The sequence below is a fragment of the Perca fluviatilis genome, chromosome 14, assembly GCF_010015445.1.
Source record: "Perca fluviatilis chromosome 14, GENO_Pfluv_1.0, whole genome shotgun sequence".
NCBI lineage: Eukaryota > Metazoa > Chordata > Actinopteri > Perciformes > Percidae > Perca > Perca fluviatilis.
In genome coordinates, this window is record NC_053125.1 from 15,869,406 (window position 1) to 15,891,847 (window position 22,442).

Consider the following 22,442-nt stretch of genomic DNA (forward strand, 5'->3'; position numbering starts at 1 on the left):
GGTTGGAGATCACGTTAGTCCAGTTATAATCGCCTTAGTTTAGTTTAGATGTTTTTCTGTAGGTAGTTTAGGGGGATGAGTTAGGTGCTATAGGGGTTGGCTGGGTGACTTCCCCGTCTTTTGTAGGCTATAGTTTTTTTTTGGTAACACTTTCTATTAAGGCCGTATCTGTAATATATAATCTGCTTATAGCACTATATAGTTATAAGCACTTCATAATGCTTTTTAACAATAATCATAACACATTATAAAGCATTTTATTATATAGTATAATAATACTAATATAATTGGTAATCACTACTATAATACAATATAAACATGGGCTTAATTAATGTAATATCAATTTGAATATTGCACTGCATAATTTTAGTTATGAGCATTCAAAACTCTACCTAATGAATTAAAACAATATTCATAACACATAAAGAATTTTATAATTACTTAAGTTTTAATATATAAGTCATTGCCAGCATACATCATTGTACCTTATACCACTAATTATAATAACAGATAACAGCCATAAAATTAGGAAGAATTGTATGTAGGTTGCATGGCCCTGCGCTAATATTTGCAATAGCCACTTTAGTGAAATACATTAATGTTAAAATACATTCCCAGAATATTAGTTTAACATTTATCTCTTGAAATTTACCAACTTTTTTTTAATGATTAACAAAATAACTTATTATACAAAATACACAAACTACAACTAACACCATGGAACCATTTTAGAATTATAATTAAAACAATCCTATAATTTATAAACAAGTGTCAAGCTTAAAATAATGTTGCATTGAGTCATTTTATGTATTACAGAAATGGGTGCGGTGCAGTCATTGACATATATATAACACATGCATATATAACATATATAACATGCAGTTCAGTCGTATCGATGGCAGTAGTCTACCGGCTGCCATAACGTTAGCTACTGTCGCAAACCCCGACTGTCGTGAATACTGGCCGCCCACTGAAGATGGCGGCGGAGCTGCATCCGCGGAGCGGAAAGCTGATCGGCCTGTCCAACTCGAACCGAACCGCCCGGCGCAACCAGCCAGTCCAGGAGTTCAACCATGGCCTGGTGCTTAGTAAGGAGCCGCTGAGGGACCGGGACGTCTTCACCGTCCGTATTGACAAGAAGGTAAACAACAACAGGCCCGCCGCTGCTGCTTCTCCTGAGCGGGGATGAGAGCAGCGTGAATGCGGGAGCAGCGCTTGAGGGACGGCCCGGGGGTCTGTCTCTGTCCGCAGTGAGGGGCTTTTCCTACCCAGGGCGGTTCACACTGCTTGACAGCGACCACGGTTGTTGCGATTGTTCAGTGGCGCATTACAGACGCTGTCAGAGATTTAGCAGGGACGGATGGACTTAATGCATTCATTGTTGTGTATGGAATTGTTAAACAGACACTTAGCTAGCTAGCGATGAACCGCTTGTGTTGCTTTGGTACCGTGAGTTAGCCATGCTAACGAGCCGCTAGCAGGAGCAAGCAGCGTGAGCTCAGGCTAGGGAGCTAGCTTTTTTGGAAGGTGCTATTGGGGCTCTGTCGTGTGTTGACAAGGACTTGCTGTTGGTTATTGCACTAAAGAAGCTCAACTAAGCTTATTAACGTAGCTCTGTTTAGTTTTGTTTTGAAGGAGTAGTCGGTGACAGTCGTAGGTGCCTGTCAGCCTGTCTGACAGTCTATCTCTAATAATACTGCAGTGCTCATACCCGGTTGGGCTATTAAAGTTACTCAAAGGCTATGTGTGAACCTTAATAGGCACAAATGCGTGTAGTTAGTCTCAGCTATCAGTTACTAGTGTCATTAATACTATTCACAGTGGCATGTTACTATTCACACACATCTTGATCCAAACACAAAGCATATTCAGACCTTAACCAGCACTGATCAAGCAGCCCTGCTGGTGTAATACATGAGGAGTTTGACCACTAATAGGTATAAGTCATTTGTCACTGGTCTGTAAACATACATTATTCCTCTGTTATTGCTGGGACATTTGCTCTCATTTCATCTGTCACTTATTATTCCTTAGAATTTTAACATATTTTACAAAAGACATCAGCAAAGTATGGGAACTAAGTGGAGTTTTTGCTCTACTTTCTTCATGTCCAAATTGTCCTTCAATTTATCCGGTTATAAATATGATTGTGTCCTTGTTGGTTTCAGAGAAAGCGATCCATATCTAACAATTTCTGGGAAATGTCTCCCTTTTATTCCTCAGTGAAAATGTCAGATTTTCCATTACAGATACTACTTCACTACGCACATCCATTGTTTTAGAGGTTCTGTTTTATACCAGTTTTTATTGATTGCATTTTGGCAGACAACCAGTAAAATGTTACCAAGATACAACCGTGTCACTATTAATACTTCTTATTTTGTTATCAGATACAATAACTTGCTGTTTCTAAAGATCACATAACCTAAAAAATATCTTAAAGTTAAACACATTCCCCTAAAATATGTTAATCTTTTCACATGAGCAGAAGCTATGGGAATGATTAGAACTCATGTTTCCATACAATCCCCAACTCTGCTGTATAGTATGAAGAACAAATTAAATTCTTTCACCACTCCATTTCCTTGAATTTTGTAGCTTTCATATCACTTAAACATAAGTGCTTATCTATGGCTTGTGCTGTCTTCTCTTGTGACTCAGGCATTTCCATATCATATCGATGCTTGTGCACAGTGTTTACGTTTTGGCTGTTATCGGCGCAGGAGTGCTTGTCTGTTGAAATGGCTTCTGCCTCTGCATCCCTACTGGGTTTGTCAACAACATGGCAGCTATGGAGCTTGTGCCAGTGCCAAGTGGGCCACACACACCCTTTTGAATGACAGTGTGTGCGGCCAAGACGCATAGTTGGGTTTCTCAGGAAATGTACCATGATGAGACGGAGCTGCACGTGAGCCAATAAAGTTTAACAGCACCTACTGTATGTAAATGATTATTCATCCCTTATGGGGCTCTCAGCCTGATAAGGGCTCTCATAAACAGCCTCATGCTCTGAAAATCAATACTTTTACATCACAGGGCACCCAGATTGGCATGACTGCCCATCCTGTCTACTAAGCTACAGTGGATGTTGGAAAATAAGTCCAAGAGAACAAGCAAATTAAGTGATTTAATGGACTAACCGTTTGCCCAGCGTAGGATACTGTCAATGTTTTAGAGTTTGTATTTAAACCTCTGTTGATTCACAAAGTGATCTAGAGGAATATCACATTGTAGTAGTAGCGTTGTAGTAGCGAAGAGTTGATTTTAAATTGGAGATATCATACTGTAGCCTGCTGCATGATATTAGTCACAGCCAATTAAAGCTGAAATGATGAATTGAGAAACATTTGGCAGATAGATAATATAATAAATAATAATTTTTTTGCACATGGTAAAGCCTATTTTGGTATGCTCCTGTGTGAATTAAGTCCTTGACATTGCCGTAGCGGAGTTCGGACGCTGTTTTTCCCCCCAGACATTGCGATAGAAACAATGTAGAAAAAATTCTTATGATAGATTTTTAAATCGTTTGATGATATATATCGTCATATCACCCAGCTCTAGTATAGTCTAGGAACACATTACTTCTACTAATAAAATTATCCAATTAGCAAAAGAATAAACGTATCAGTAAATTAACTGTTTTTAAAGTCTAACTTGTTTTTTTTATATTTGTAAAAAGACAAATATATAAATATCCACTTTCTTTGTCAAAATCATGTCAACATTTGTAATACAACATTTGTGGTAGTGAAACCTGGCTGTTTGAATGTTAACTTATTCCAAAATGTATCTTATTAATGTAATAATTTTGTCTCGCTGTATGTGTAGGATCTGTAAGATGAGAAGCTTTTCCTACTCTGTCTGTATAAACCTTGCTGTGTTTATCAGGCTCTGCTTTTAATGCAATTAATTTTTCATTATTTTCAAAAGCTGTCCAGTATTGAGAGAGAGAGAGAGAGAGAGAGAGAGAGAGAGAGAGAGAGAGAGAGAGAGAGAGAGAGAGAGAGAGAGAGAGAGAGAGAGAGAGAGAGAGAGAGAGAGAGAGAGAGAGAGAGAGAGAGAGAGAGAGAGAGACCCACTGGCTGCTGTTACATAAGTGAATGAGTGAAGGAAGGAGATGTCTGTCTCCTCCACACAGCGACCCGGTCAGGCTGAGTTACTACTAAATCTGTTAACCTAGATAGCTGGGCTTCGTAGCACACTGCCTTACATAGCACCTGCCACAGAGTTGAGGAGGACCCCATATGGGAGCAGACGTAGGAGAGGAGGCAAACGGAACTATATTTTTTAAATGATTTTGTTCTCAGAGGAAATTTCTTTTATTTTTGTTTTTTGCTCGGCACGGAGGTGAGCTGCAGAAACAAACATCCCAGGAGCTGGTAGGGCTTCAATGTTATGTTCAAGGTCACTTCATCAGGGTGGATTTCTGCCAACTCCAACTGGAGTCCTGCAGAGTACCAGGGGAAACAGGAAAGAGAAGAGTGTCTGAAGATTGATCTTACATTTTTGACTTCATTCTCTTTTCTTGAGGAACAAACTGCATGGCTTTTTGTTGGATGTCGCTCTCCAGGGGGGCAGCAGGTGGAGTGCAGCGAGCCAGGAGATCACTCCTCAGTGGGATGACGTGGGTTCATGCCCCTTTTTGCCTTTGTCGGCACGCATCTGCTGGGCTAAAATGTCTCTAAGTGAATCTCCACCAGCTGCACTGACTCTGCTGCTCTATAGCTGACACTGCACTCCACATCTCATACACGTCACGGAGGCAGAACGCATGAAAAATAGAATTCAGCACCGGAGATCAATAAAGTATCACATTAATGTGAGCTGAAGAAATGGATATCTCAGGCTGCGTGTTACGCAACATGATTCCAATGTCGTGCAAAGACGAAAGGAGTTTTGCAGTGAATCATTTGTTTTGTGTTTTCATGTCTTTGATTATTTGGAAGTCAAGTTAATGGAGTTGAAGCTTGCTTGCGTATGTATTGTATGCTTTGTGTGCACAGGTTTAATGACACACTTTACACACTGGTTACAGTTTTCATGGTCAACTGAATAAACAAAAAATGTACAACACTTGCAAATGACCTCAAGTGTTGCATACTCTCCACTTTGTTCTTTAATATGCTCTCCTGCACCTGGTCTAAATATAGTACTGAATGTGCACTCCTCTACCTTTATGCATAATATGTATTGAACATCTAATTTTTGAAGTTAGGTGCAGGCGTACTGAGAGATGAATTAGTTTGACCCTGGGTGAATTTATTTGCCACACGACATTGCGAGTTAATAATGGAGATTCTTGCATACTGCCAGAGATGTCATTGCCACTACATGTTGCTATCACATGACTTTTTTTTTTTTTTTTGTGTCACTGTGTGTTCCAACTGTCCTGCTTTGTTTTCAAAGAAGCGCTTCCTGAGCTACGTTCTTCACTGACAGAACGACTAAAAATAACAAGATGGATCATTGGAACAAGGCACACGTGGATATTTACTTGCAGTTTTTAGCACAGCGCTTTTAACATCACAGCTTGGGTATATTTTAGTGATCAAAGTGACAGCTGCTGTCAACTGTTTTGTTACAACTTATTGTATTTGCCACTGTCTCTAAATTTCATGTCCTTCCTAAAATTCATTTTATATCAGTAACAACTTTGAGTGTTTTGGCAAATGCAGGGCTTAACATTAGGTTTTGGTAACTTATGACGGCAATGATGTGTCATTATTTGTGACTTATATTCATTAACCCTTTCCCCCCTATTTCTCCTCAGGTGAACTCGTGGAGCGGTTCGATTGAGATTGGTGTGACGGCACTGGACCCCGCCGCGCTGGACTTCCCCAGCAGCGCCACAGGCCTTAAGGGCGGCTCCTGGATCGTGTCAGGCTGCTCGGTGCTACGTGACGGGCGCTCGGTCCTGGAGGAGTACGGCCGCGACCTCGACCAGCTAGCCGAGGGCGACCGAGTGGGCATTCAGCGCAGCTCCCGCGGGGAGCTCCACCTCTGGGTAAACGGCCAGGACTGCGGTTCGGCCGCAAGCGGCTTGCCGCCCAAGCTCTGGGCAGTGGTGGACCTGTACGGCAAGTGCACGCAAGTGACGGTGGTGAGCTGTGAGCCACCACCGCCCTCTACAGAGAAAGAGACAATAGGGCGGGCCGAGGAGGTGGATGACGATGACGATGACGATGATGATGATGATGATGATGAGGAAGAAGAGGTGGTGGTGTGTGGGGGTCGGGAGGATGCGGGGATCACGGCACTGATGAATGTGGCAGCAATGAATGGAATGATGAATGGAAATGAAGGTAGGGGCTGCCTTTTTATCAGTATGGTTCTTTTTTACAACCTATATTCTGGGATTTGTTGTATTCACCCGTATCCCTTTCACTCTTCGCCCGATCAGTGCCTGAGCTTAGCTGCAGCAGACCAGACAAGTTCCCCAACAACCTGCAGCCGGACACGGGTAAGAAAATCCTCCTCAGAGCAGTCGATGGACGTTGTGCAACATGACCAGTATTGACTACTTCATCTTCCTCTCTCTCTACAGTTCTAACAGAGCACCAGCTCTTTGACGTGTTCAACAAAGCAATAGTATCTTTTTATCGCTCTGAGGATGAGGGGGGAGGGGAAGATGGTGGCGGCGGCGGCGGAGGAGCAGGAGGAGGCGGCGGCGATGGAGGAGGAAATTCGGGATCTGACTCCTCTTCCAGAAATGACAGGGGGAGCAGCAGTGGCGGAGGTGCAGTCAACAGCGACAGTGGAACAGGGACAACAGGCGGAAGTGCTGGAGAAGGTGGAAACGCGAACAACAGCCCAGCTGGTAACGGAGGGGTGGGGCTGGCGGCCTCGACCGGTGCGATGACCACCAACGACGCGCTGCTCTTCCACGAGAAATGTGGAACACTGATCAAACTGAGCAACAACAACAAGACGGCGGAGCGGAGGAGACCGCTGGACGAGTTCAATAACGGCGTGGTGATGACCAACCGGCCGCTCCGACACAACGAGATGTTTGAGGTGTTTACAGTCACGCGACTCATTGCTGCGATGTTTGTTCATACATGAATACTGTAGTGACAGCTAAAGAGTGACTGATGTGTCATTTGTAATCATTTTAATTTACACACGGTTTGTTAAAACACACTACACACAGGCCTGTATTACACACACATGCTCAGGTCCTATACGTGCACCAGTGGAGAGATGTCAGAGTGCTGGACAGGCGCCCTGGTCCAGGTGATACTGAAACAAATATCACAGTACTGTATATCTCACCAATAACATTGATATTAATAATTTGACAACAGATTTGAGATCTCTCAGAAGTAGGGCCAATTATTCGTCAGTTTTTGATTGATTGGTGAAGGTACATCTTTATATTTATTGTTTTGTGGGACCAACAGTTCAAACCTCAAAGATATTCAATTTCTTAAAGACATAAAAACAAAGTAAAGTAGCATTTTATCACATTTGAGCAGGTGGAACCAGCAAATATTTAGCATTTCTATGTGATTTCTATGAATTACCTAAATGACAAAATTGTAATAATATTTATTTCATTGACTAACTGATCTACAGCTGTTTTAGCCCCACTAGAAGATTATTAAAAAGTATTCATTTTTGAGGAGAGTTGCATGTCAACATGATGGCTAAGCAGGCACAGACAAAGAATCAAAAAGTCATTACCTGGAAAGGATTCAAGCCTATTCACCTTATAAGGAAGTCAGGAATATTGTATGTATATTATTTATTTAAGGTGTTTCTAAAATGTGCTGAAAAATATAGAGTCAAATACGGTGAACAGTGTATTTTTCCATTTTAGTCGCATCAACTCCAGATGTTCATTTCATGCCTGGAGGTCTGGTGCTGTTCATCACTGGGCTTAAGGCAGAATAGGGAAGATCTCTTCATTTTAGCTGATGAATAATGAGAAATTTGTCTGTACCAGAAAAGTTTTAATGTATTTCTGTTCTATTTTCAGATCCGCATTGATAAGCTGGTTGACAAGTGGTCAGGCTCAATAGAGATTGGTGTGACCACACACAATCCCAACAACCTGGACTATCCTGCAACTATGACCAATCTGCGCTCAGGTAACACACACACACACACACACACACACACACACACACACACACACACACACACACACACAAATAGACACATAACAAACTGTATTAAACAAAACAGTTGTTCATTGGGAAATTACTGACATTCTCCTGGCTGCTTGGATTAGGTACAATCATGATGAGTGGCTGCGGGATACTGACCAATGGAAAAGGAACCCGCAGGGAATACTGTGAATTCAGCCTCGATGAACTTCAGGTATGTGGTGATGCAGACACACATTTTGTTTTGCCACCTACCGTGCTAGTGTGTCTGTTTTTTCATCCGTGGTGAAAGAGGTATTCTGATCCTTTACTTATGTAAAAGTACTAATACCACACTGTAAAAATACTCAGTTACAAGTATAAGTCCTGCATTGAAAATGTTACTTAAGTAAAAGTATGTAAGTATCATCAGGAAAATGTACTTAAGGTATAAAAGTCAATAATAAAAGTACTCAATGCAGAAAAATCCTTACAATTTAGAATAAAAAAAGCCAGTCAGTAGTAAGGCAAACACATCCTTCTTTTGTTCCAGGGCAAGTTTCTGTTCTGTTTTCAGTGAAAACTTGCCTTTGAAATCTTTTAAAACCGCAGCGGCAGCGGCATCAACGGTTTGCTGCGCTTCGGTGGCCGCCATGTTGAATGTAAACAAGAAGCTGCTTGCCTTTGCTTCTCTATCGTCACCGTGTTAAACCCGCCAATTGCGCGGCAGGTGGATAAGCCAGTTTGTGATTGGTTCCCGCAAATTTGTAACGGAAGCAGGACAGATAAACGTACAGGTTTCCAGCCTGAGCTGCCGGGCGAAATCAAATCGCCGGCAGATCGGGCTGGGTTTACCCAGTCTAGATCAAAACAGTTCCGTCGATCAACTAAATGTTTAATCAGCTAATCATTTCAGCTGTACTTGTAGGCCTGTATATTGTTGGGTAGTTTAATTTATAATAAAACATTGTATTTTATAAACTACATGTGTTTTGTGTGCAAAAATCTTAATTTGTTAAGTAACTAAAGTTGTCAGATTAATGTAGTGGAGTAAAAAGTACAATATTTCTCTCTAAAATGTAGTGGAGTAGAAGTAGAAAGGGGCATGAAAAGAAAAGTCTCAAGTAAAGTATAAGTACCTCAGTTTTGTACTTAGAGATAGTAGTTGAGTAAATGTACTTGGTTACATTCCACCTCTGGTTTTTATAATCTCCATCAATTACTCTCATCCACGTTTAGGAGGGAGACCTCATAGGGTTGATGCGCAAAGCCAGCGGAGCGCTCCACTTCTACATCAATGGCATCGACCAAGGTGAGGCTAAAGCAGTTTGGACATGAGAAATAGTGTAACCGAGTCTGTTGGCTGGTGAGCAAGTGTTATTAAAGCAACTCGGTTTCCACTTCTAACCACTCTGTGTCTTTCCAAGGTGTTGCAGCAGCCCAGACCCCCGGCGTGGTCTACGGCGTGGTCGATCTCTACGGCATGGCGGTCAAAGTCACCATAGTCCACAACCACAACCACAGTGACCGCCTCAGACGCAACAACGCCATCATGAGGGCTCTTTCGCCCGATGTCGGCCGGCCCAGGCCAGCTCTTTCCCTCACTCCAGACTCGGAGGGGCCCGACCGACTGCTCTTCCACGCCAACTGTGGCCAGAAGGCCGCCATCATCAGTGAAGGCAGGACGGCGCTGCGGCCACAGTGAGTCTCAAAAGGTTTTGGTAAATACTTCCAAATTAAAGAAATGTTCAGTTTTTAGAGTTATATGGTCTAATTCTGAGGTTGGTATTTTTTTACAAGTATATATAACTGTGAAAAAAATACCAAAGTTTGCAATGGGGGATATATAGAAAAAGTTGAGCACTTTAAACGTAAACAGAGTGGTATACTCTGAAGTTAACAACACTGCTTTCACAGTGCGACTGATGACTTCAACCACGGCGTGGTCCTGAGCAGCCGGCCGCTGCGCTCCAACGAGGTGTTCCAGGTTCGCATCGACAAGATGGTGGACAAGTGGGCGGGTTCCATCGAAATCGGTGTCACAACGCACAACCCTGCATACCTGCAGCTGCCCTCCACCATGACCAACCTGCGCTCAGGTAAAACACAGTCTGCATTGTATAAAGCTAAAAACAGACCACTAACAGGTCATATTCAGAAGTTCTTTTTTGATAGAGAGGGGGGTTATAATTTGAGGGATAAGTTTAAATTAAATGTTCGAGCTGTTCGCACGATTATAAAAAGTCAATGCAGAGATTGGTATGGTTTTATTTCAGTTAGCCTAATAGCTGGTTTGATTTGCATTGAGAGATGATTTTATGGAAAGTACCCCATGCCAATCTCTAGGTATGGTGAAGGCTATGTGATGATGTGGGGGGGCTATTTTAATTCCAAAGGCCAAGGGAACTTTATCAGGATGCATAGTATCCTGGATCCCTGAAATAACTGGCCTTTAAAAATAAAAATCAGCCTGCCTCTATGGGAATTTAACATAGGGGTGTACTTACTTATGCCCCCTGTATTTTAAGGAAGAACATTATTTATGCTACATTATTTATTCACAAAAATATATATATACTGTGTGTGTGTGTGTGTGTGTGTGTATATATATATATATATATATATATATATATATATATATATATATATATATATATATATATATATATATATATATATATATATATATTATAAGATAATTGTGAATAAGATATAAATGTGTTAGATGGAATAATAATTTACTGAGTTATGGAAAAGGGGTAGGATTAAATAAGTGTATACTTCTTGCTACTCTTTTTCAGCCATGTCTATGTTTGTTAATGTTACTTATTGTTTATTGAATGTTTTTTAGCTCATTCTTTTTGATATTTAGTTTAGTTTATTTTTGATATGTCTGAAATAAATTTCTTCATTCATTGTAAAAGTGGGTCTTTCTTTTCTGTCTCAGTCTTTTCTGAGATTCCTGATAAAAGTTACATGATATAAAGGTCACTGTAAGTGTGGAGGAGTTTATGCGATACCTTTCAAACAGAGATCCCACAACTGTGTTATTGTTTTCCAGGGACGTGGATGATGACGGGGAATGGCGTAATGCACAACGGAACAACCATACTGGATGAGTACGGACACAACCTGGACCGGCTCAAGGTGAGTGACATTTTTTTTGCTTTTATTACTCAGCTGACAGTCGCTCCCTGCTTTTATATACCCATCACCCTCTTTCCCCCTTCCTCCTCCCACAACACTTCTGACTTTTTCCTTTTGCATTTTTATTAACCCTTTTTTCCACTTTTTCCCCTCTTGCAGGCGGGTGACACAGTAGGCGTAGTGCGGAAAGAAGACGGCAGCCTCCACTTCTTTGTAAACGGCGTGGCTCAGGGCCCGGCGGCCTGGAACATCCCTCCCAGTGTCTATGCCGTGGTCGACCTCTATGGCCAGGCTGCTCAGGCCACCATCATGGACGACATGGGTGAGAGAGGGAGGAAGACAAACGGGGCTCCATTTTTGAACTGTCAAGATACTAAACTATTCAAGATTCCACTTTAGACGATGTCAACTTCTGTCTTTTTCCCCTTTTGTTAGTGGACTTCCTGCCTCTCCCAGAGGACAGCTCCGAGGGACCCACAGCCATGTCCCCCGGGAGCCCCTGCTCAGTCGGAGGTGCCAGCACAACCAACGACCTGCGTTTCCACCACCTACACGGCACCAACGCCGTCATCACCAACGGGGGGCGCACCGCCCTGCGTCAGAACTGCCGCAGCGAGTTCAACGACGCTATTGTCATTTCCAACAGGTGATGAAACGAAATGACAATGAACTTTTAGCGAATCATATCTCGTGTAGACCAAGTTATGAACAACATTGACCGACAGAAATTCTGAAAATATGTCTCAGTTCATCTCGCATGCGCTAACAGCAAAGACTAAACAGCCCTGAGATAGTATGTTGTGATGGAGCTGTGTCAGGATTTTAACGTGTTACCTCCTTGTAGGTGCCTTCGAGATGGAGAGCTGTTTGAAATCATTATTCAGAAGATGGTGGACCGCTGGTCAGGTTCAATAGAAGCAGGTCAGTTGTTTCTCTTACTCTGCCTTTCTATCCCTTTTTTAAGATGTGTGAATAAAAGCTACTGTATGTAACCTAACCTTTATCTCTGCGACGGCATTTTAGACATCCTGTTTAAATATATTTCATGTGTAATCACCACAGATTTTCTCCTCCCCCCTCTGTGTCCAGGAGTGACAGCCATCAGGCCAGATGAGCTCGAGTTTCCTAACACTATGACTGATATCGACTATGACACTTGGATGCTCAGGTAGATGAAGACTCGAAAGCTGTGTTTTAGTTGTTCTCCCAGCGAAATCTTTAGTAATCTTTTGAAATAACGTCCAATAACAAAGACGTGTGTTCTCATCCAGTATAAGGCAGAATATCAAAGGCATATGGATCATTAAGGATTATTGTCCAACGTTAAAATGAGGCCTTCCACTTTGAATCGAGTATTAACAATTTGCGTTTGTGCTTAAAAAAATGTAATCGTTTGACGGCCTTATTAAAACATAATACGTTTGTGGAAGTTCAGATCCTTAATTCAAAACATGTATTTGTTTTCCTCCTTCTCTTACAGTGGAACGGCCATCATGCAGGATGGCAACACGATGCGCAACAACTACGGTTGTGACCTGGACTCCCTGACCACGGGCTCACGGATTGGCATGATGCGCTCAGCCAGCGGCGACCTCCATTATTACATCAATGGTGTGGATCAAGGAGTCGCCTGCACCGGCCTGCCATCAGGTAGTCAGTGGAAGTCAGGAATGTGAAATCAGGACTCTCCTGCAGCCAGATATGGTTGAAATACCGCTGCCTTTTAAAAGCTCTCATGGCATGAAAATGTCACTATGAGTTTTTCTAACATTATTATGCATTCCCCCAGCCTGCCTATGGTCCCCCAGTGGCTAGAAATGGCGATAGGTGTAAACCGAGCCCTGGGTATCCTGCTCTGCCTTTTGAGAAAATGAAAGCTCAGATGGGCCGATCTGGAATCTTCTCCTTATGAGGTCATAAGGAGCAAGGTTACCTCCCCTTTCTCTGCTTTGCCCACCCAGAGAATTTGACCCACCCATGAGAGAGAGAGAGAGAGAGAGAGAGAGAGAGAGAGAGAGAGAGACATCATGGCTTTTAAACGAGCAAAGTGGCAGTTGGTCAAGGCCACACCCCCACCCTCCACCTTGCCCCCCATCTCTCCTCCTCAATAGCATTTAAAGCTACAGACACAGAAATGGCACATACTAAGGAAAGCTCATTGTGGGACTGGCTCTAGTGGCTCGGAAAAGAGACTTCAGATAAAGTATTAGGGGACCACTAAGGTCTATATAAAAGCATCCAAAGAGCACCATGTTATGGGACCTTTTAAGTTAAGAGTGTAGGTTTCATGTAATGACACATCTCTCTCTCTCTCTCTCTCTCTCTCTCTCTCTCTCTCTCTCTCTCTCTCTCTCTCTCTCTCTCTCTCTCTCTCTCTCTCTCTCTGGTGTAGAAGTGTATGCTGTGATCGACCTGTATGGTCAGTGTGTTCAGGTGTCCATCACCAGCTCCTCAGGCCCGTTGGACAACAGCCTCTGTACCAGCAACATCACTGAGAAGAGCTTTCCAATCCACTCACCAGGTACACATCAGGGTCCTTACTCATGTCTGAAAAGCATACAAATTAAAGGCTGATCATTCCCAGAACAGAAGCTTTGGGATTGAATGGAAAGTCTGTAAAAAGCTTAGTAAAATGTAAATGTAGGTTGTAACCAAAAAATTTTAAAACATTGTTTAAAAAAATAAATAAAATGCTTTTGTATAAGTGTATTTTGTATTTATTTGTTCAATAGTAAAGATAAAAGGTAAAAAAATATAAAAAGCATCATGTATTGATTCACCTCAAAGCCTCATCTCCATATTTCTTCTTCTTCCGTGTGTGTGTGTTTTGTGTGTGTTTTGTGTGTAGTAGCAGGCGTTGCCCATCGGCTCCACAATAAACACGGTAAGAACGTGGTGTTGCTCGGTGACGGCTGCCAGGGCGTCAGAGTGGGAGGTTACGCTCACGGCATCGTGTTCAGTGCGAAGGAACTCAAAGCGGACGAGCTGTTTGAGGTAAGCTTACCTGGAAATGCTCTAAAAAAAAAAATGAACATGCTACCTACCATGTTGTTGTTTTTTAAAGGTGCCCTGCCACACAAAACCATTTTTACTTGCATTTTTTTTTTAAATGTGTTAGGTCCATATGTGTTTGTGTTATGTGGTGAATGTGAAAATGAACTGCTACCTCCTCTGTCAGCTCTAGCCACTGAAAATAAATAAGCGGAGAAATCAGGCCAATTACAAAAGCTGGTCAGTCTGACGTCATATTGCCTGAGCTCATTACTATTCATGAGCTCGCCCAGTTCCGCTGGGTAAAGGCTCTCATTGGCTAGCTGTTAGCCAATCAGAGTCAAGCAGCTTAGCTTGTTGAATATTAATGAGAACTGGCAGAAATTGAGCTGAGATTTTTTCATGGTAGAACTTCAGACATTACCACAAAGTAATGAAATGAATGTGGCAGGGCACCTTTTAAATAATGTGCACATTAACCTCTTCAATACTTGTATCTGCGTATACTAGAAATACAATGTTATTCAATAAAAACAACATGTTTATGTTTTCCCCTGCTAACTGGTACTTGTTTTGTCTCTGTCCTCTGCAGGTGAGGATTGATGAAGTGGATGAGCAGTGGTGCGGTTCGCTGCATATCGGTCTGACCACACTGGCACCTCCAGAGCTGCCGTCCTGCCCGCTGTCAGGTCTCTCCCCCTCCCTCCCGCAGCTTCGCACCAAGGTCACCTGGCTTCTCTGCGGCTCTGAGGTCCGTCGCAACGGCGTGCTGCAGCGCCAGAACTACGGCTGTTCACTGGACCGGCTGACGGTAAGCTGCAACTCCCTGCTCTGTGAGCAAAGTCATATCAAAGACCTTTAAACCCTCAAGGATCTCTCCTCCTGTCTCAGATTCATTGGCTGAATCCCTCTGGCTGCTTAAAAGCCCTGACCTTAAAACAACATCCAAAGCAATTAGTAAAATGTGCTTAAAAAAAAATAATATGCAAATAAGAAGCACTAGCAGCCAGGATTATTCACAGATCAGGACAAACAATGCATTCATATTAAACATGTCACAGGGAGAAATGTGGTCATTTAGCAACACAAAAACATTATTTAATGTTGACCTTAAGGTAACATAGGCTGTGGATTATTTTGTGCTTTACTTTAATCCATCAATCTTCAAGTTCAATGATTTAAATCTTGATTATTTTACAGTCAATGATCTAAAGAAGAAATGGTATTCTGTGGTCACCCGATAGTCGATTATACACAATTAAATAAGTAGCAGGTTATTCATTTTGTTTGATATACTTACCGGTAAGTGGTGTTTGATCAATCACCAGTAGTTGATATCAGCATTCTTCACCATTCTCAGTGCTTGTAGTACTCACCTGAACACGATTGATTGTTAGGTTGGGAACCGTGTGGGTGTGAAGCGGTGCAGTGACGACACCATGCACATCTTTATTGATGGGGAAGACATGGGGCCTGCAGCGACTGCAGTAGCCAAGGTACACCCACACACACACACTCACACTCACAGACACAGCCACTTTTATCTATCGCTGCCATTCAGCACCTCTTTTTGGCTCCCTGCAGAATGTGTATGCAGTTCTGGACCTGTATGGGCGGATAACAGCAGTGTCCATCGTGAGCTCTTCGTTGATAGAGGACATGGAAAGCGTGAAGGCACCCTCGCTTGCCTCAGACAGCTGCAGCGAAGGAGAGGAAGACTGCACCCCCGTCAGAGAGGTAGGCACACCAGTCTGTCTCTGAACAAGAAAAGTGTTATTTACTGGATCATTGAACTTCCTGAGAGAAACTTGTGTCTCTCTGTTCTTGTCGCCTACAGGTTGAGACTGAGCCGTGTGCACTGGTGCCCACCGTCATGGCGTTCCTGGAAAACCACGGCAAAAACATCCAGCTGTCCAACCAGAACCTGACAGCAGCCAGAGTATCCAGCTACAACCAGGGCCTGCTGGTCACCGCCCAGCCGCTGGCTCGCCAGCAGCTGTTCCAGGTAGCAGAACTGTGTGGTTTGGTGTCTAAAAGTGGTGCAGGTCGCTACGTTAAGCTCCATTGTACTGGTCCATTAGCCTAGAAATCTAGACGCACCCTAGCGGCAGCAAATTTAATTTGCAGCCAGGGGGGTCTAGGCACTCTCCGTTGACTTGCGAGCTGGAAAAACCAAACTTTAGTCAGGCCAATCACATCGTGTATAGAGTCGGTGTGCGGGGCTTATGGTTGCTGCTGCTGGAAACAGCGGTCTTCTGGAAGACTTGGGAGTTAAGCTTTTCTTTGAGAAAAGAACAAAGAACGGCACTGAAATAATTCTTAAAAAAGGAAGATGTGTTCGGAGTTTTGCCGACCACATACAGCAAAAGTTTAATCTATCAACTAGCTCCGCTACCTTCTTCGTTGCTCTGCCTGGTTGTAGCGCTGTCCTATTGCGTGCAGAGGGAATTTGAAAGACAACCGTTTATCCAGCCCCTCTGATTGAGCTCCGTAAATGGTGAGTTCCCAGACCCAACATCTTGGGTCTGGCTTGTCAGGCTACGGTCCATGCCATACTAGGAAAAAAGATACAGAATTTGACGACTAGGTATTTTAGACGGTAACTGTTCCAGTCCGTCAAAAGCCTCTCTTTCTTTACCAGTTTCAAATTGACCGTCTGAACCCGTCATGGACGTCGTCGCTGTCCTTAGGGGTGATTGGTCATTCCCCCGACCGGCTCAACTTCCCCTCCACAGCGTGTTGTCTGAAACGCTCCGCCTGGCTGCTGCAGAGAGACTCCATCTTCCACAACTCCCTCAAGGTACACACACACAGACACACACACATACACACACACACACACACACTTTTAAACACACAATATCTGTCATGTTGGAGTTGTCTATGGATTTGTGTCTTACATGATAAACTGAGTGTGTTCTCACTCAGCCTCATTGACCGATTGATCTTTTGTCATTTCTCTCTCAAACACTGACACCATCATCCCTCCAAACTGGTTTTCTTTCTGCTAATCACTCTTTCCTTCCTTCCTTCATCTTTCCTCCTCAGATATGTGAGAACTATGGTCCCAATCTTGACACTTGTCCGGAGGGGACGGTGTTGGGTCTGCTGGTGGACGCCAACGGTTGTCTCCACCTCTACGTCAACGGCATGGACCAGGGTGTGGCGGCGCAGGACATTCCTTCACCCTGCTACCCCTTCATCGATCTCTACGGCCAGTGTGAACAGGTCAGCACTTGAGACGCATAGACACACTGAAACAGTCACGTCAGTCTGATTTTAATTTTTTTGTTTGTTTGTTAAATGACTTAAACCATACATGAATTATCTGAAAAGCAATAAATCTTCTGCCGATCGATTACTCAATCACATATTTCAGCACTACATCACTGTGAACTAAATCCCACGATGATATGCTAATGAATGTTGTGTCATCACGGCAGGTAACTATAGTAAAAGACAGTGTGCCAGCTGTGGGTGGTGAGAATGGTGAGACCCGTTGTCAAGGCGATATGGAGAAGGCGGACATGGTTGACGGTAAGAAGCCACAGGATACTGTTGGTTTCCCTTTTTTTTTTTCTTTAGGTTCAGTCTTGACTGTTATCTATTTTGCTTCTACATGCAGGAATCAAAGAGAGTGTGTGCTGGACGCCCCCTCCAGAGATCAACCCCAACAAGACCTGTGAGTACCAGGCACTGTGCTCACGCTTCAAGGACCTGCTCACGTTACCAGGTCAGTTTGACCCCAAACCCTTTCTGCCCTGATCTCTGTCCCAGATCTAAAGTCATGTAACAATCACGACCTTTGTCTTCTTTACCTCCGCCCGTAAGATGGCTATTTTGACGAAGACGCAAAGTACAATCTGTGCTACTGCGAGTCCTGCCACAAGCTCCGGGGCGACGAGGCTTATTACAAGAGAGGAGAGCCGCCCCGGGACTACGCCCTGCCCTTCGGATGGTGCCGCTTCGCCCTCAGGTGAGAGGACAATCTGTTGGTCAGACGCATGATAGAGCAGCAGGTTTTTGTGTCCCTATGTTAAACTTCCATATTCCGCACATTGATAGCTGTGTTGTAATTCCGATTGAACATTAGGCTCTAAATCACATTGTCTCCTTTTTAAACTGCTGTGTGGACAACATTTGTCCACCAGTTTACTTGAAACTGGAAGTGTCGGAAAGGAGTAAGGACAAAAGATTGTTTCATTACTTTTATGGACAAAAAAAACCCTGTGTCTGTTGCATACATGACGTGCATAAGAAGTTTAAAGTGCAGCATTTCTGGTTGAGTCTTCACTATTTCAAACCAATACTACAGCCACTGTCTTAGTAAATCTCAGTTGTGTGTGTGTGTGTGTGTGTGTGTGTGTGTGTGTGTGTGTGTGTGTGTGTGTGTGTGTGTGTGTGTGTGTGTGTGTGTGTGTGTGTGTATTGTGTGTGTATGTGTGTGTGTGTGTGTGTGTGTATGTGTGTATGTGTGTGTGTGTGTGTGTGTGTGTGTGTGTGTGTGTGTGTGTGTATATGAAATATTACATCAAAAGAAATCTGTTTTCTGACTTACAGGCCGTGTATCTATACTCTGTAACACAGCCTTCTCGTTGCATGAGTGTCTATATAAGTGCATATATCCTCTTTGTGCAGGATCAAGCCCCACTGTGAGGTTTCTAATGCACTGAAGAAGTGGCACATCGCGTACCACGGCACCAGTGTAGGAGCCCTGCGACGCACGCTGGACCACAGCCAGCTGCTGCCTGGTACGAAGATAGCTGGCTCCTTTTTTACACAGTAGCCAAGTAGTGTATTACATGTAAACTATTGAAAGTAAAAGTATTGGAATGGACCGCGAATGATTAAAATATAATGCATGCATTTCATGTCACGTTCAGGGGCTGACTTTTTTTTTGTTGTTGTCATTTTGGACTTTTTAATAATTTTTTACGACACACGTGACTTTTATGTCATTTTTTTATGAAATACTATACTACGACTTTTTTATGACATTCTTTACTATGGCTTTTTATGGCATTACTATACTATGACTTCTGTCATTTTTTTATGGCATACTATGACATTTTTTATGAATATTTTACGGCATATTATACTATGACTTTTTTTGTCATTTTTTATTACATACTATGTCATTTTTTATGACATACTATGACTTGTCCTGACTTTTACTGTCAATTGTTTTTTACATACTATACTCTGACTTGTTAATGACATTTTTTTATGACATACTATACTATGACTTTTTCTGTCATTTTTTTATGACATACTTTAATTGCTTTTTTATGGCATACCATACTATGACATTTTATGTCATTTTTTATGACCTACTACACTATGACTTCTTGTGGCATTTTTTATGCGGAACTATGGTCTGAACTATGAATGCGTTTTTTTCGTTGCAGGGACGTCGTCCATCTTCTCAGTGTCCCCAGTGAAGGCGGAGGGGCCTATTGGCTACAGTGAGCCAGAGGAGAACAGCGCCCCCGGCAGGGAGGTTCCCAGAGTGCGGCTCTCCCCCTCTATGCGCTACTCCGGCATGGAGATCTTTGCCCCCAAAGTGCAGTAAGTCTACATTGTTCAGAAAACGCTAATCCATTAGATCAGTTGCACCTGCCTGTCTATAGTGGAGAGCTAGCATTTACTGATAGTTCTCCGTCTCCTCGTGCAGATTTCGGGACCCCCGTTCTCACCGCAGTCACCAGGCTCAGGTTGGGTTCCAGGTGTGTGTGCGTCCAGGCTCCTACAAAGTGGGGCCGCAGACGCTTGGCCACAGCGAACCCCTGGACCCTCGCTTCAGCAACTCAGAGATCGAGTGGATCACGAAAGAGCAGGGCGGCACACTCCTCTACGGACTGCTGGTCCGGGTCGAGTGAATGGAGCAACGAGGGAGGCATTCGGGTGGAAGTGGGGAGGGTCCGTGTGGTGCTCCTCGTACTTTGAATAAACTGACAACCAAATCCAACCCCTGCCTTGAGCGAGAGACTCCTCTGGAATCCAGCTGTTCCAATTGTGGATTGTTGACAATTCAGCATTATTGATTTGTTTTGTCTATTTTGTTGGTTTGCTCTTGGACTCTTTTAATGGCCGGGAGCTACGGCGGTTTCAAAGAAGAACAGACACTGCCTGCACTTTATGTTTCGGACACTCGTGGGCGATTTTTAAACTAACTTGTCATCGACTCGACACGTTTGTTCATTCTCTACAGTTTTTTTTTTTTTTTTTTATCCACAATTTTGTTGTCATTCTTCCCAACATATTTTCTCCCACTCACACAAACAGCTATTTTTTTTCTTTACCTTTTGGCACTTATTTTAACACGTATCCATCTGCTCTCGTTAGTGTTTTTTAATTTGGGAGGAGCTGTCCCCTGCCAACCTGCACGTTAACGGACTGTCACCTAAAAAGATTGAAACGTGGGTCAAAAAAAAAAGATAAGGAAAAAAAAAAAGTGACGTTTTCACAAAGATATGAAAAACAGAATGAAACTTGAATCTGAGAATGAACCCAAGAGTGTCTTGTGATTGTGACTTCTTTTTTTGTGGGGTGGGGATTTAAAACTGGAGGAAATGTTTACACATGTACAACCGTATGTTGCTGTTCTCTTCATGTCTCCACATTAGCAGTTTGGCAACTTTATCAGTCCTGTTTGCGTTTCTGTGTTGGCCCCATAACATCTGACTCCTCTTGTCAAATAGAAAACATTCACAGGCATTAAACTGAGGAGAAAACTGGAACTTTAGACAGAAAAATTGACTTTGGACAAAGGATCCATTATGAGATATTTAAAACTATATATAAATCATATTTACTTATAGACTTGGTAGGTTTTGATACAGGAAAAGGGGGGAAAAAGTAAAAGTTTGACTGTTTGGGGAAATGCACTTTTTCTCTTTCTTGCAGAGAGTAGGATGAGAAGATTGATGCCACTCTCATGTTTGTATGGGACATATTCATGTGAGCATACAAACGTGAGTGGTATCAATCTTCTCTTCTAGCAAACTCTTAGCAAGAAAACGAATATCCAATAATGTCAATTTTTTTTTCTTTTTTTTTAAAAATAATAATAATAAAAATGTAGTTAAATGGACTGAAGCCAAAAGGTTTGAGTGGTTTTCCACATCACTCCCGCTGTCTCGCGTCCCCCTCATCGTTTGCTCTACTCTGATCTATCCATCCAGTCATGTGGGACTCTGTTTACCTGGCAGGACCGCCAGAGCCAACGTGTAGTTTCTAGATCAGCAGGATGTCAAGTCATCTATATCCCAAGACCTACGCTGGTGTTTACATGTGAATGTTATTCATTAGGGCTCATTCTTTTATGTCAGCTAACATTGATTAACATTTGTCAAAGGTTCATACAAGTATTTTATTTCATCCAAAACATCCACCTGATGATTGATTGTATGTGAACAGCTTTCCAAAGTGTTTTCTTTTGTCACCATTCTCAGTCTTGTTGCCAATTTGATAAACCTGCTACAGAACATGAAAACCCCAACATTTTTCAAGGCACATTTTTGATGAGTCAAACTTAAAAATTATAATTGAAGAAGCTCAGTCACCTTCTAAGAGCAGCTGTGATCTGACTGATGGAAGATCTACGGGGGTTTAGCAGAAAGAAAAACTTCCAGTCAAGAAATGTGAAAAATAAGATATGGGTTATTTACAGCCCAGTGCTGCTTTGTACAATTTCATTTGTATTGTTTTCTGTATGTTGCGTTGTACAGGCTGTTACATAACAAATCATATCTTCCTGATTTATAAAAAATAAACTGACGGACAGTATGCACAGAAGGAGGGTTAAAGTTGTTTTTTTGGTGCAGCCTGGGAAACAAAAAGATGTCATGAAGAAAAGACAACCTGCTGGAGCTTTTGGTTCCTTTTTTTTTTTTATTTAATTTTATTTAGAATAGGAAAAAAAGTCTGGTCACTGACATGTTATTGCAGTGTTGCATACTTACTCATTCACACCTTTTCCAAAATGCTGTAGACTAATTACTCGTTAAGGCCAATAGTGGGTTTTTTCATAGCTTTTTACAGAAACGGCTGCCCTGGGGGCAGCGTCGTCCTGCCATTTAAGAACAGACACACACAAAGTAATTTAAAAATACAGACTCCAACAACTAAAAATAAACCATTGCTTTTTTGCTGTCCCACAAATGTATGACTATAATGATGCCATAATTGTAGCAAAGAACAACAACGTACCAC

The 22,442-nt window shown here is 42.6% G+C and overlaps 1 protein-coding gene across 3 annotated transcripts; it reads left to right on the plus strand.

Moving 5' to 3' along the window:
• Positions 1 to 933: 933 nt before the first annotated feature.
• Positions 934 to 22,025, plus strand: neurl4 (neuralized E3 ubiquitin protein ligase 4). 3 transcript variants are annotated; one of them, XM_039822105.1, is made up of 29 exons: positions 934 to 1,141; positions 5,774 to 6,305; positions 6,404 to 6,463; positions 6,548 to 7,017; positions 7,982 to 8,093; positions 8,237 to 8,325; positions 9,330 to 9,402; positions 9,518 to 9,791; positions 10,008 to 10,189; positions 11,152 to 11,237; positions 11,397 to 11,559; positions 11,673 to 11,883; positions 12,082 to 12,158; positions 12,300 to 12,405; positions 12,718 to 12,887; positions 13,630 to 13,758; positions 14,089 to 14,231; positions 14,821 to 15,039; positions 15,626 to 15,724; positions 15,813 to 15,965; positions 16,066 to 16,233; positions 16,870 to 17,028; positions 17,277 to 17,456; positions 17,672 to 17,765; positions 17,854 to 17,961; positions 18,060 to 18,204; positions 18,867 to 18,979; positions 19,637 to 19,796; positions 19,903 to 22,025. In XM_039822105.1, the coding sequence occupies exons 1-29, from the start codon at positions 977 to 979 to the stop codon at positions 20,105 to 20,107; spliced, it is 4,845 nt and encodes a 1,614-aa protein (XP_039678039.1). In that variant the 5' UTR covers positions 934 to 976; the 3' UTR covers positions 20,108 to 22,025. The 3 variants fall into 3 exon arrangements, with proteins under 3 accessions (XP_039678039.1, XP_039678038.1, XP_039678040.1); XM_039822104.1 differs by having other exon boundaries at positions 977 to 1,141; positions 14,086 to 14,231; XM_039822106.1 differs by having other exon boundaries at positions 977 to 1,141; positions 12,327 to 12,405; positions 14,086 to 14,231; positions 19,903 to 20,107.
• Positions 22,026 to 22,442: the final 417 nt, after the last annotated feature.

Coding starts and splice junctions, on each gene's coding strand:
- neurl4 (XM_039822104.1), top strand. CDS start 977: ATGGCGGCGGAGCTGCATCCGCGGAGCGGAAAGCTGATCGGCCTGTCC. Junction 17,029..17,276: donor TCTTCCACAACTCCCTCAAG/GTACACACACAC, acceptor TTTCCTCCTCAG/ATATGTGAGAACTATGGTCC. Junction 18,980..19,636: donor CCACAGCCAGCTGCTGCCTG/GTACGAAGATAG, acceptor TTTTCGTTGCAG/GGACGTCGTCCATCTTCTCA.